Source organism: Eucyclogobius newberryi, unplaced genomic scaffold (assembly GCF_026437365.1).
Source record: "Eucyclogobius newberryi isolate DKJ021-1_F unplaced genomic scaffold, fEucNew1.0.hap1 SCAF_22, whole genome shotgun sequence".
Classification (NCBI taxonomy): domain Eukaryota; kingdom Metazoa; phylum Chordata; class Actinopteri; order Gobiiformes; family Gobiidae; genus Eucyclogobius; species Eucyclogobius newberryi.
The window spans coordinates 7,357,957-7,372,319 of NW_027315857.1; the positions used below are offsets into that span (position 1 = coordinate 7,357,957).

Below are 14,363 nucleotides of genomic sequence, written 5' to 3' on the forward strand. Positions count from 1 at the left end.
AAAAACAAAAAAGGGAGTCGCCAGTCGCTAGTCGCTATCTCCTTTTGCCTTTGTTGCTCACATCTTCCAAGGTTAAGAGCTCCCCCTTACTATAAACAGTAAAAGAGCGGCAGTTGCCACAATTTCACACTTTGTGCAAGGTAATTAGTCTAATAAGGTTCATACTCTGTGAATGTAAATTTGCCGCTGAGTGGGTTTACCCTTCACACGCCAAACGTACTGTAAAAAATGCCACAGTGAGGAGACGGGATGACCCCCTGTCCCATTAATGGCTTTAATTGGGCCCATTAAGGCGGGGATGTGTAACAATAACTTTGGGACTGCGTCATCTTCGGCCTGAGAGACAATGATCCGAAACCAAATGGTTAAGCGGAGAAGATTAAGCAGAAGCGGTGGGAAAAGCACCTTTGTATGAGATTAGAAATGTATTAACAATTGCAGCGGTGCAGATTACGAAAAAGAAATATGACTAGAAATATATGTAAAATGTTTTCCCCCTGTGTTTAATACTTCACACTCTATTTCTATTTAACAAAATGCATAGACCATACCTTTCATATTCCTCTGAGAGTAATTTCCCCCATTGTGAACTTAAACAACAATAAAAATATATCTTCTTCAGTGTTAAGCAACAGCACTGCATAAATTCTGCTTTTAAAAGGTCTTGAATGGTTGTCATTTTGAAGCATTTCATTTCCTCCCCCTCTACGTATTAAAACCTGCATTTAATCCAAATATTATGCTCGCGGTTTGAAGGAATAATAGGCATTGTACTCCAATAAAACTCAAATTAAACGGATGTATCCCGTCAGAATCCATAAAGCAGTCTCACTTGCGGCTTGAGCCACGCTGGGAGCAACGCGATAAGTTAATTAGAGTTTATTTTAAGACTGTCTGTGATTGGTTATCACTTTACCAGCGAGTGGAGAGCGCAACAAAATGTCAATTCCACACCCAATGTACTTTAATTAAGACTGGGAAGCTTGACTTGTAAATATTAAGATCAATTGTACAGCAGCACAAAATGGCTGACCATCGGACTCTCGGCAAAACGCCTTGAATTTTGTAGCAGGAATCTAAAGCGGCCACTATGAAAATTATATCTAACCAGAATTGCAATTTACACTTAAGAAAAGGTGACTCATTGTAATAACTGCGCTGCCCTTGCCCCTATGACATTTCCCCGCAGTTTAATTTTGACACTCATGAGCTACCGTCCTTTTTACCCCCTGTATATCCCTTCGAGCTCTATTTCTGTCTCCTCCTCCCAGGTCGCTTGTACTCCAGAGACCACGAGGCAATTCTCCAGTGGTTTGGCCCGCATCGATGTTAATTGCTGAGGGCGACATTCACAGAAGAAACAAGGAGGTGTAGTGAAGTATAAGGGGAAGAGGAGTAAAGCCTTTTGGTGATAGTAAACAACAACAAATATTGAAGCAGAAAGGATTTGTTACAGTGCACGAATATCAATACAAAAATGAAAGTGCCTTGAATTTCTGCATTAAATGATTTGATACGGATAGTCCAATTTCATAAAAGACATACATTAAGTATGTAATTACTGGCAACAAAGTGTGCGCTGTCAGTGACTGGGTAGATACTGTAAACAATAACTGAAATAACTGAAATAACTGAAATAAATGAAATAACTGAAATAAATGAAATAAATGAAATAAATGAAATAAATGAAATAAATGAAATAAAGAAATGAAATAAATAAAGTAAATACATAAATACATAATTGCTATGCCAGATACTAAAGGATGCAAGTGAAAAGTAGATCAAGCTGGTAAATATTTTTAATCTTTATCCAAATCCCACTTAAAGGCGCAATGGACTATTTTTCGGCGATTTGAGAACTCAGGTGGAAGTGCTCATGCCACTCCCCCGTGCGGACTGATTCAACACACACGTGCGTTTGTTTATTAGCGCAACGGAGCGCATCGCATCTTTCGTCTCCCGTAGATTTCTGTCCACTTCTGCGTCAACTCGAAATGTCTTTCTCCGTCTTCATTTTGCCCCGTACACTGAGGGAACTATATTATGATAGATCCATGCGCTTAGGCACACGGAAACGTGGGGACGAACCTGACGCGGCTGCAGGTGAGCGATAGGTGCATTTTATGATCGATACGTGGCAGGACAAATGATTTATCCACGCCACGAGGAAATATGATAAAAAATTTGCTGAAAAAAAAATCGTCCATACCACCTTTAAAGATTTTCCAAAATCTGAGAATGAAAAGAGATGTACCTGCAGATGTCTGATGGTGAAAATAACTGGATCGGAAAGGTACACTTTGTTGGAGTCCTTGTTAATGGCGGCTGTGACGACTGGGGAGTTGACGATGACCGAGTAGTTGGTCGCCATTGCGTCGTTGCCCAGCTTCATGCTAGCGTTCTCCGTTGACAAGTAGCTTCCGATGTGTTTGTACAAGACAAAGGCAATGCGGATCTCCCCTGCAAAACAAACACGTATGAGTCGAAACACATTAACATAATACTTCCACTACTGCTAATAGTTGCAAAATAAATGCAATATTTATCTTTCACACAAGACTTTGTTGTCCACTTGAAAAAGTTTGAATAACTTGACTTTGGGGGAAAAAGGATTCATCACTAATAAATATTTAGTCTTTTCTGTGAATACAATTATTGTCACTTCCATTTTTTCTTGATATGCAGGATTCATTTTGTAATCAGGGTTAATGAAAACATCACTGATCAAGAACAATTCCCTGTGGCACTCTTCCAATTACAGAAAATATAGTCAAATACAGGCCATTATCTTAGTTGTCAAAACCTTCTGATGTGTTACACTTTTTAAATCGCTGCTTTTTTCGCTTTTAACAAGAACAAGAAGATGTCAAGGCAGCCAAAACACTCTAAAGCAGTTAAATAAACAGCCCTTTCAATTCTACCATCAAATGCAGATATCACTCCTGTATTGCCTCTGACAAAGAGCCAGGCTTTTTTTTTCTTGTGAATAATATATTTTTCTCTTCACATTCACACCGCTCTAACCTCCCGCCGCCTCACTTTTAAGCACACGTATAAAAGAAAGTTCCCTCCCGCCGCCACGAGATCACTCACTCGGATGAAACGAAAACAATCGGGGTGCTACAGTAGTGAATGATGATGGAAATATCTGCTGCTCCGGTATAATGATCGGCCCGGTCGCGGCTGGACACGGAGTTAGTCATCCAGCGGAGAGGCACTGGGCACAGCAGGAGTCCGTTCTGATTTGCATGAGCAGGTAATAAAGTCTAAAAATGGCCTCCTGAAAATAGCCATGTATTGTGTCTTAACTGCCTCGTTTACAGTTTGGAAAATAGCACATGAATACATTTCTATGGACGCTTTTGTGTCCATTGACTGAATAAAAGATCAAAGAGCTATTTTATGCAGTTCAACCTAGGTTTTATACTGTAGCTACTGTAATGAGGGGCTATTAATATGTAAATATACAGAATGGGGGTAACATGCCTATGAACAATCTCAGTTTTAAGGGGGGGAAAGTACTCTGTAAACTGAAATAGTATTTTATTCAAGGTAAACATAAACAGGTCCTGAATCTGAGATGGTTGAAAGAAGAGCTCAGTTGACACTAAATGTAAAATACATTCATAAACATGTAATATGAATAATACAGAAAAATATATCTAAAAAGATGAATTAGCACACATTTAAATTAAATACAATAAACAAAAGAGCAGTGAAATATAAGCTCTAAGATGCTTGGTCACTACTGGCAAATATATTTATCACACTAAAGTGTCAGAAGAGTTTTAAATGAACACTTAACATTTCCTTTGGGTTACTATTAAGTACACAATCCCTATATCTATATGATAAGATATTTTTTAAAGATTATTTGGCCCGAAGGCTTTATTAAACTCAGCTGCACTTGGAGCCTGGCATATGTGCGATGTGCCTTAACCACTCCACCACCGAGCAGCACATAATAATTTTTGAGATTTTTGTAAATGAAATGGTTTTAAAGTTGGAATCATAGCATTAAGACCGAACAGATGCAGTAAACCAACCAACTGCTGCAAACATGTGCAAAACTAGCAGATTTTTTGATTGAAGGACTCACCATTTCTTCCATGTTGCTTGAGCGTGTTGGCTGAGAGATGGATGGAGTTGCCTTGTCCCCCTGTCTGTGGAAACTTCAAATCAGGCAAATTCCCATCTGTGCTCATCCTCGCGACTTCAAGCTCTGTGCACACACAAAGAACACACAAACACGCTTTAACCAAAGTGTTTATTGTGGTTGTGATACCAGAGTAAATAGAAATCTGACCGAAAAACTGCACTGGACGTTAACAAAAAACAATCACGAGGTCAAATAGGACAGCACACAATTCCCCAAGATACAGATTTACAGCAACGGGACAGTTACAGAGTGCATCTTAAAGTAACAAATTAAATATATTAGCTTGAGAGACATTCAGGAGTTTCTTTTGAAGAACAGGGAGAGAATAACGAGACAGACGCTGCTTTTGCCATAGTTCAATAACGCAATGTTGTGCCTCAAGGAAACATACAGTTCACAGATTCTGGTCATAAAGCAGAAGGATTATTAGCTGCAGATAGAGAAGTCTGGCAGAAATAAAGCTCATTGTGTCAGAGTTATTAGGGTATGATACAATTCCGTTTAATAAAGCAGCTCTAGTCTCAAGTAGCCGTGACAAGCATGGATTTTAGGCATCGCTAAATGTCATGTTAACTCCAAGCGCTTTCCATGGATTCATTGGAGGCAATGGATCTGAAAATGTCACTGTCTACAAGGAATAAATAGATGGGACAAGATAGTGGCTGTACGCTATGTGCAGCTAAATCATTACTATTGAAAAAGGTTGGAAACTGTAAAGTTACATAATATAATGGCAGCATAATGTTTAGGGTCAACTACTTATGTGTAAAACAAAAACTAAGTAAGTGTTCTTATTAGATTCAGAGGGATGAAACTAAGCAATTCATAGTTCAAAACAGAATATTACATCTTTTAAAATTGTCAAGTCTTCAAAACGGCACCCATGACTGGAAAGTTTAAGCCAGGAATACATAAATGATGTTGGTAACTGTTAATGAGCACTAGTTGTTTGTTCATTACACATTTACTAGCATTTGTAGATGGCTTATAATACTTTATCCATCATTAATAAACTGCTTATTAAACTGTTTTCCATAATCAAGCGATAAATGCTAGTAAATGCCTTATAAGTGTGAATAAACAAATAACTAGTGCGTGTGAATGCATTATAAATAGTGTATTAAGGAACCTTGTTTTAAAACGTTACTGAAATGTTAGTATGTGTTTTTTCCTATTGCAACACTCCCCAGTTACAACCGTAATGCGGACAATGCAAGTCTATGATGGCAACTCATTTCTGAAAGATGCGTGTCGAATCCATTAAATCTTCCGCAATAAAGCGAAAACGAACAAACATAATCAACGCCGTTTCCGAAAGAATGAACCAAATTACACAGCATAAAGAAGTTTCAGCGTGTTATTTTCCCTCCAACTGCTGACTGTCTTGGAAAAATTTCATCTTGCAACATCGCGGCATCAGGTGCGAGAAAGTGCAACCTTAATTAAGCCCCATAAGGCATTCCGCCGATGATCTGATGTCAGCCGCATATGACACCTCACACTTTGATAAAGGTTAGCGCCAGTGAACAGCTAATCCCTTCTTTTTTTGTGTGTGTGTGTGGATCTCTTCTCACAGCAAGCCACGTTTCCACTCCAGCCTCCTTTGTTTGAGATTCTGCTGTTTCTCCATCTGCAAAAGGCCACGGGGCTGCTGGCCGTACAATTCCTATGCAACTTAGCAAAGACAATACCCGAGATAGCTGGCGATTCCCTAAACCCATGCTTCTGAATAGAGGAAGCGTTTTTTTTCTTCTTCTTATTCTTTCTGCTTTCCCCCACGCGGTTGTGTAAAAGAGCTTATGATGGGCTTTGGGGAATTTCTTTGATGCCGTGGTAGATGTTAGTACCCAAAGGCGATACCTTCAAAGCCGGGGTTTAAATAACACGCTAATCGGCAGAAATCTTTTGGTAAGATTATCACGCCGCGAGTGAAGAGAGAGTGGAGTGCACTCGCGGCAGACAAAGGCAAGAAGGTGTGACGTGTAAACACAAACACAGACACAATGGCAGAGGAAATGTCGAGCTTCTTTGAAAGTGAAGGATCTTATTATCGCCTTGAGGTGAAAAGTAGAATAGTGGAGTGCTATGGATTTCCTCTCAAGTCAAGGAAACAGCCATAATAGAGAAACCACTGACATTATTTAGTAGCATAGCACCAAGTTTAAAAAATAAGATTATATTGGATTTTATTGTCCACATTTCCACCTCTCAGCATAATAGTACATATTATTCCAAATGTGTAATCTGGATTTGTTAAATAATGATTTAGCCTTAGATGGTGATAATCCATGTTTGAGAGACCTTGTGCCATTAATTGTGCAGAATTACTTACAGAATCCTTTTCTCTAGACTTCACAATAAAGTAATATATAAATCTGGTCATCTGGCCATGAACTCGCTCCATCTGCAAACTTCACTTTGAACGAATCTCCTTTTTTGCATGACTGGATTTGTCATTATTACGATATTACTAACCTTATCCATTTCACTACTTTTTCCTTTTAAAATGCCGTAACAAGCATGTGCGTGAATCATTATTGTCTTATTCCAAAGAAGTAAGATATAATAGAGTGTAAAACAGTAATTTCTTCATGTCTGCACTGAAATGTAGCAAAGGATCATGGTCTATATTTTTATTATATATATTTTTAGGTGTAATTGCAAACAAAACAATTAATGCAAACAAAAGAGCTCATACGTTGATAAATTTTGGCTGCCCACATTATTATTGTGAGACTTTCGACGATGCAATTTTTATATTTTGGTTATAGATACATCCCTAGATTCAAATGAGCAAAAGTTTGTTTTTTAAATGTATTTTTTTTTAATAATAATAATAATAATAATAATATTATTATTATTATTATTATAATAATCTTTTTTTAATAATAATAATAATAATAATAATTAATCGAGAACAAATCCAAATGTCATTATTTTGGAAAATGCTCATCACATTTGATTTAGAGCTTGTTTATTATGTCTGTGTTGTAATTCTATGTAAAACCAGAGTGGTAGTGGAAGTAGCCTACGCCCCTTCTCACTTCTCAAATAGTCACACATTGTTCTTTCTTGTATCGCGTATCAAATAATGAAACAGACAATGCATTAGTCTTATACAGCACATTTCCAGATGGACACATTTCAAAGTTCACTCCTCACAGTGGGTGGTGGTAAGCTCCTCATGTAGGGAGAACTATCCTGCGGTACACTGATGAAAGCGTGTAAATCTGCGCCTACAACCACTCACACATCACATTCTTATACCGTATTTTCCGGAGTATAAGTACTTAATAATAATACTTTTTTCATAGTGTTGGCCAGGGTGCGACTTGTACTCCAGAGCGACTTATATGTTGTTATTTTCACACTGACCACCGCAAGAGGGCGCTCTAGGCTCTTAGCGACGCAGAAGAAGAATCTGCACTTCCTCTACCTCCAGAGTTTGTGGAGTTGTTTAGAAGTGACACGGAGGAAGAAGAATTGAATGGATTTAGTGATTTGGGGTAAAACTGATGCTTTGGTAAACTTGTTAGCATGTTCTTTATGCTATAGTTATCTGAATAATTGTTAAAATGTTACGTTAACATACCAGACACTTACCACAGTTCTGTCTGTGCCTCATGTAGCTGAAGGTGCTACGTTAGCATGCGTACACCTCTTCACCATGTGCTCTAATCTGTTTGTATCTTAAATTGCATTTCAAGATGAAATGTCTGTTCTTGGTCTTGGATTTTATCAAATAAATTTCCCCAAATATGCAACTTATACTCCAGTGCGACTTATATATGTTTTTTTTCTTCTCTATTATGCAATTTTTGGCTGGTGCGACTTATACTCCGGTGTGAATTATAATCCGGAAAATATGGTACATATATAGATGAATAAAATGTCTTGCCCAAGGACACAGTGACCCTACACACCGCTGGGACCTTTGGCTTGCTGGACAAACGCCGTCCCCGCTGCGTTGAATACATTATTGCTCCTGACCCTTTCCTTAATAATACTGTAATCACCATTTGCTCGGGACAACAGTTCTTTGATATTTGAAATGACAGTACCTCCACTGCAGGCATTTCCATGAATATTTTCTAATTAGACAGCGAGCTCCATCTGTAACACACAAGATTCCGCACCTTCTTCCATGCCCATGCCTTTCAAATGCGAGAGATCAATCATTAGCCTCTGCAGTGATTACTAGTGTTTAATGGGGCTCCTTGTCCTCATTTAACTGCCCTGCATGGCGTGAGGGATTGCTGGAGCCAACAAAAGCCAACTGGCTGCGAAAAATACGCCACGCAAACAGGGAGATAAGACCTAGTAAACATGTCACCGGCACATAATTAACCAGACTACCACCGCGAGCTGTAAAAAAAAAAAAAAAAAAATTCTCCGATTGTGCCGCCGCTGCTGCCGTCCCTGTTTCCAGACGAGCTGCTTAATACCCAGATGAATTGTGTGCCAGATACAATAAAATCCATTTTTATTAATTCTCAGCTTCATTTTTAAATCTGCAGACCTATATTTTAGGTTGCCATGGCAGCCGAATTCACTCAGGACCGGGCCATTCATCATGACAGTACTTTTGAACATAATCTCCTTTTCCCGTAGGTTTTGCTGTTAACAAGAGGCAAAGTAAAGCGTGCAACAAATGATAAAACAAGGCATTTAATCTGGAATTGTCGCAGGGGATAGTGGGACGAGATGAGATTCAACGTGTTAACGCAAAGTACATGCAAAAAATGTAAAAAAAAATGCACGAGAGCGTGTGTTATAAAGCGCCATTAGGGATGTCAAGTTATTTAATTTCATTTTATACGCTGAAATGTTAAACTAAAATGAAAGAGCTAACACTAACATAACTTATCGTATTTTCCGGACTATAAGTCACACCTTTTTTCATAGTTTGGGCCGGGGTGCGACTTATACTTATATTTACACTTATGTACTTATACTCTGGAGCGACTTGTATGTGATATTATTTGTTATTTTCAAACTTGCAACCGCATTTCATACACCAGTCCAACTTATATATACTTTTTTTTCTTCTCTATTATACATTTTTTGGCTAGTGCAACTTATAGTCCAGAAAATACGGTAATCATTCAGAAATGTGGGTACTAGACAATGTCACAATTAATTACACAATTTTTGTCATATTATGAATAATTATAAAACCTTAATGTTACTTCTCACTAGTATTGTAAACAGTTAAATCTGATCATGTGAAATTCCTAAAAATGCCTTGAGCTCCTGTATAAAATGAAGCAATCATCGGCCTAAAGTACATAGAAACAGAGCTATAGTGTGCCTAATAAAATGGCCACTCCTCACTAAGCACGTAATCTAATAAATGAATGACACAGTTATGGATTACGGATTATCCCACAGTATTAGAGACAGTTTGGAGTTGCGCATGGGCGTGATTCGGGGTCACATTTATCTGTAGACGCCGCTCCAGTAAGTAACCGACACCAATATCAACACGATCATCGACAATAATCATTCATTTGCAGCTATCAGTCGCAAGCATCCACCGTTAAACTTCACCTCCAGCCGAGAAGGAGCCATTAATCCACTGACCTTCACACTTGTTCCTCAGCCTGCTGAGCTGAATCCGTCAATACTGGAGCGCCCCAAATCAATACTTCCACAGTGAACTATGTGACCCCATAAAACAGGCTGGCTCAAGTTGAATGAAACACTTAAAGTACTATAAAAGCGATAGTACCAGGAATATGGCAAATGGGAAGGCCAGTATTCATCTTTAAGAGAGACTAATTGTCTAAATGTCATAATTGATCAGACAGTGGAGACACGCTGAGATGGCAACCTGTTGCTTAGAAGAGGCAAGAAGCAGTTTGCTCGAGCGGAGAGAAGCTGACTAATTACAAGAGCAGTGAATAACAAAGGCACAATTAAAAAGCCCAATCTCTTTAGTTGTACAAAGTCTGGAAATGAATCCACATTGAGTAGGTTCACTAAGGCTATTTTTGTTTGATAAACATTTAAGCTGAGTGATGTACGGGTGAATTTAACTAGTAGAAATGGTAAAAAATATATAACCATGGTTGAAATCCAAATAGCTACAGTACAATACATTTGTCATCTACAGAGGTGGCAACAGTTTAAGTAAAAGTTTTGGATCCCACAGAGTATATCTACAAATGACAAAATCTTTAGTTGTCAAAATTAAATGATTTTTAAACATTTGACTATTCTTATATTTTACCTTCAGATATGGTAGAAAAAGCTTCAGTTGTAGTCATCTGGACTCAGTTTGAAAAAATAGACGTTTCGACTCTCATCCAAGAGTCATTGTCAATAAAAGAATTTAGGTCGAGAACTCCGATATTAATACTGTTCTGTGGTAAGACCCGCCCATTGGGAGGAGCCTTCTGAAGTAGAAAGAGTTGTTTGTTTCAACAGAAACTCCCCCTTGTATCTACCGAGCTAGCCTATTCAGAATCTTAATGGGCTATTAGAATCCTCTTTGTCTTTGTGAGACCCTGGCTCAACCACCCTGAGTACCTGATTAGCATCTGAATGTCCTTTACCTTTCCAGGGGTTCAGAATCCCATTATAAATAACAGGAAGATGAAACCTAAGCCCTCCATTTCTGTTTAAAGAAGGTCTTTCTTTTTTAACAAAAATAGCTTCCTTAACTCCTCTTTCAAACCATCTTTTCTCCCTGCTTAAAACCTTCACCTCACCGTCTTCAAACGAGTGATTAGAGGCTTCAAGATGGAGATGCACGGCACTCTGAGGTCCTGAACTTGTATTTCTTCTGTGCTGATAAAGCCTCTTGTGTAGAGGCTGTTTCGTCTCACCTATGTACCGTTCTTTACAGCTTTCTTCACTGCATTGGATCGAATAAACTACATTGCTCTGTTTTTGAGTCGGCAACTTGTCCTTAGGGTGAACCAGTTTTTGTCTTAAAGTGTTTCCTGGTTTAAAATAAACAGGGATTTTTTGTCCCTGTTTATTTTAAACCAGGAAACACTTTTTTACGCTTATTTCAGTAATTATTTGGACAACTATTTTTTACTTTTACATGAATAATTTACATTTAATGTAAAGGTTTACCTTTTTGAAAACATTATACAGTATATTACAGTCTTCTACTTACTTAAAGTTTATGCAAATGTAATTTTCTGTTTATAAATTGAACAATACCCTTCAATTTTACTTTTTCATTTTGAATGAAAGAAAATATTTCCTGCAATGCACAGACAGTAATGTGCACGTTATTAAGTTAAGGTTTTCTCTCACATTCTACAATCCAGTTTATTCACATCAACATGACATTTAGAAGAAGACTTCCTGTCTAGATAAAACTCATGGGAATTGGGAAACAACATCTCATTTCTCAGTTGAACTCACTGATGTTGTCTGTTGTCTCCTGCACTATGTCCGTCTTGAGCAGGTTGTCGGCCAGTACAAAAGCCCCCTGCTCCACAGTGTCCAGAAGTGTGGTGGCCGCCTTCAGCTGGTCTCCGGTGCTCAGCTCCCTCCACGCAGCCTGAGCCGGAGGCTGCAGCAAATTGTTCACTGTCTCCACCATCGCCTGGGGAGAGGAAGAAAGATCGATTTAGTCCAAAATGTACCAGAGAAAAGAATCGAGACAGGCTTGGATGGGGCTATTTCAAACTGGTAGTTTTCAAAATAAAATGAGATGTAATGGAGAATGTTACAGGGTTTTTCTTGGAAAACCAGGAAGTAACAGGAAATAAGTTGTCAGAACTGTCAGATTATACATTTGTTTCACTGGTTTATGGTTAATATTTCTGTAATTACTGGGCCTATCCGCAAATGTATAAAAATGGAAATGGGGCCACTATTCAACACCAAATACATGATTTTTGTCTGTTGAAAGGACTTGAAGCCAAAAGATTATTATGGCTTAAGTTTTTGGAACCGATCCTTAAGTTTTGATATGTTTTGAAGCAACAGTGAATCTCACATAAAGTCAATGGAAACATCATATTTGTAAGATTGAGAACTAAACCTGTCTCTTAGTTTGGCCGTTTGTTTTATCTTTGTGTGCTTTTGGGCATGATCTTATGCCATTGGCCATGTTGTTATCATTTTCCATTAGTTTGACGCATTAATCATGTCAATAAATCACAGCCAAAGAGTGCAAGACTGCAGGCCAAATCTTCCATGACTACAAGCTACAGTCCTTAATTGGTGTGATTAATGTTCTTCTGCGCAAGACAATCCCAAAATACAAAAGCTTTTCTAACATTCAAAAATATCACAAAACATTAAAACAGCCTCAGCCCGGAGCTAAATTAAGTAAAAAAGGTGTTGGTTCTCAGCAAATATCTGTAACTACTTAAGATAAACTCCTTTCCACAAGTAATTGGAATAAACAATTGACCTTCTTTTTTTCTTTTTTTTTTACAACTGCAAGAGCGGTAAGCAATGCAAAAAAGCATTCCCTGAGCAGGAGATGAAAATTTAAGAGTCATTAAAGATTTAAAAATGCCAATGGTAAGATTCATGAGCAACTTAGTGCAATTCATTCCCAGTAACAGAGTTTTGGAGAGGAACAAGAGCCGGGCTGTCCTTGGAAATAAAAAGCTATGGCTGGGATATGGCATGTGGGTAATTGCCAGATTCCAAGCCATTTCTGTAATCACAAATAACTGAAGCAGTCATATGCTCACGTTAGTATTTTGGTGAGTTGTCGCATCACTTATAATTGCTGGTAATAACTTGAATAAAATGCTCAAGTGATTTCTCTGTAGACTATGAAACTAAAATGTAAAAAACAGAACAATAAATGTATTTAACCAGTTACTAGTTAATATTGCTACTCTAACTACTTCATGATTGAATTTGTGTGTGTACAGCTTTTTCAATGGTTTTGTACTACAGGGTTTGATTCCGAGCCTCAACCCTTTACAAGTGTCCATGAACCCCCTTATCTTTCCATGTCACACAATCTGATCTGTCCTGTCTAAAAAAACCATACAATTAATTAAAAAATGCTACTTTTCTCTTTTTATGATTGCCTTAACAGCTTGTATGCACTCTGCCAGCTTCTATGTCATTATTATTATCTGCAGCCAATCTCTAATCACACCTTTTGACATTCAGATATCGGCAGAGGGAGACGGTTCTCAATTAAGAAACCTTTTTTCTCAAAGCTTTTCTCTTCTATACACCCACGAGACTGAAATAAGAAGATGATGTACTGGACAAAAGGCGAGAAGACATAAAGTGCCTAAGGGATGGGTCAAAAACCCTTTAGCAGAGATGGAAGCATGTATAATTGATAAACTAAAGTGAAAAAACAAGGGCATGATGCATATGATGTATCAAAAATTAATTAAAGGGACACAGTACAATATTCAGCTTCTAAGGCAATGTAAAGGAATGCATCGCTTTCAATCAAAACACATCAAAAAGCCAAACAAATTGTATCCGCATCATTGATTAGTAGAAGTTCATTTTTTTTTTTTTTTATAAATATAAGCAAGCTTGCTGGTTTATGTTTGACTTGCATTGATGGTTCTGTTAGCCAAGGTAAGTCAAAAGACAATGAGGAGAAAAAAAGACAAATACAGTCAATTTTAGCTGTTGTAAAGGCCAAAAATATAATTTCCGGCCACAAGAGGGCAGTAAATAAACATTTTGCATGGTTTTGGACAGTAGATATTCGATAATCCCATTTCATAACATCACAAACTGCACTGCATTGTCAGGATTTCAAAATAATCTTTTAGCAGGATTCATCTATTGCTTCATAAAATAAGTGAGACTGGAGCAGAGCTAACGATTTTAATGCTAGTTGCCTAAATCTACCTTGCTGCTTTTTACCGCCATTAGCACAGTGCCACTCCAACTGTCAAATCATACCTTTTCTGCAAAACGCCCCATTCATTTCAGCTGCTAAAAATGTACGGCGTGCTTTCATTCCTTTTCTACCGATTGTTCCCGTTAGAGGTCGAAAGTGACTGGAGCCTGTCCCAGTGACTTTGGGCCTCAGGCGGGGTTCACCCAGGACAGGGGCCCAGCTCGTCGCAGGGTTAACAAGGGTACGGCACTGGTACTTTAGCACTGGAAGCCATAGTTCCTGGGTGGTACATGAGGAAATGCAAATCTGCTTCAAGGATGCTGGAGGAAGGATGCATGGGTAGGAAAGGGAAGGTGGCGCTTTCACTGAGTGCTTGGCAGAGGTCCAAACCAACCGGGC

General features: G+C 38.3%; 1 protein-coding gene across 1 annotated transcript in view; it reads right to left on the reverse strand.

The window, feature by feature from the left end:
* The window catches only part of LOC140371956 (adhesion G protein-coupled receptor L3), a 271,947-nt gene that overhangs the window by 55,443 nt on the left and 202,141 nt on the right, over window positions 1-14,363 (reverse strand). Inside the window, exons 10-12 of the mRNA XM_072459197.1 lie at window positions 11,543-11,726; window positions 4,100-4,222; window positions 2,255-2,460 (exon numbers count right to left, since the gene is read on the reverse strand). Coding sequence (XP_072315298.1) covers window positions 2,255-2,460; window positions 4,100-4,222; window positions 11,543-11,726 — 513 coding nt within the window. The remainder of the gene's footprint in view (window positions 1-2,254; window positions 2,461-4,099; window positions 4,223-11,542; window positions 11,727-14,363) is intronic.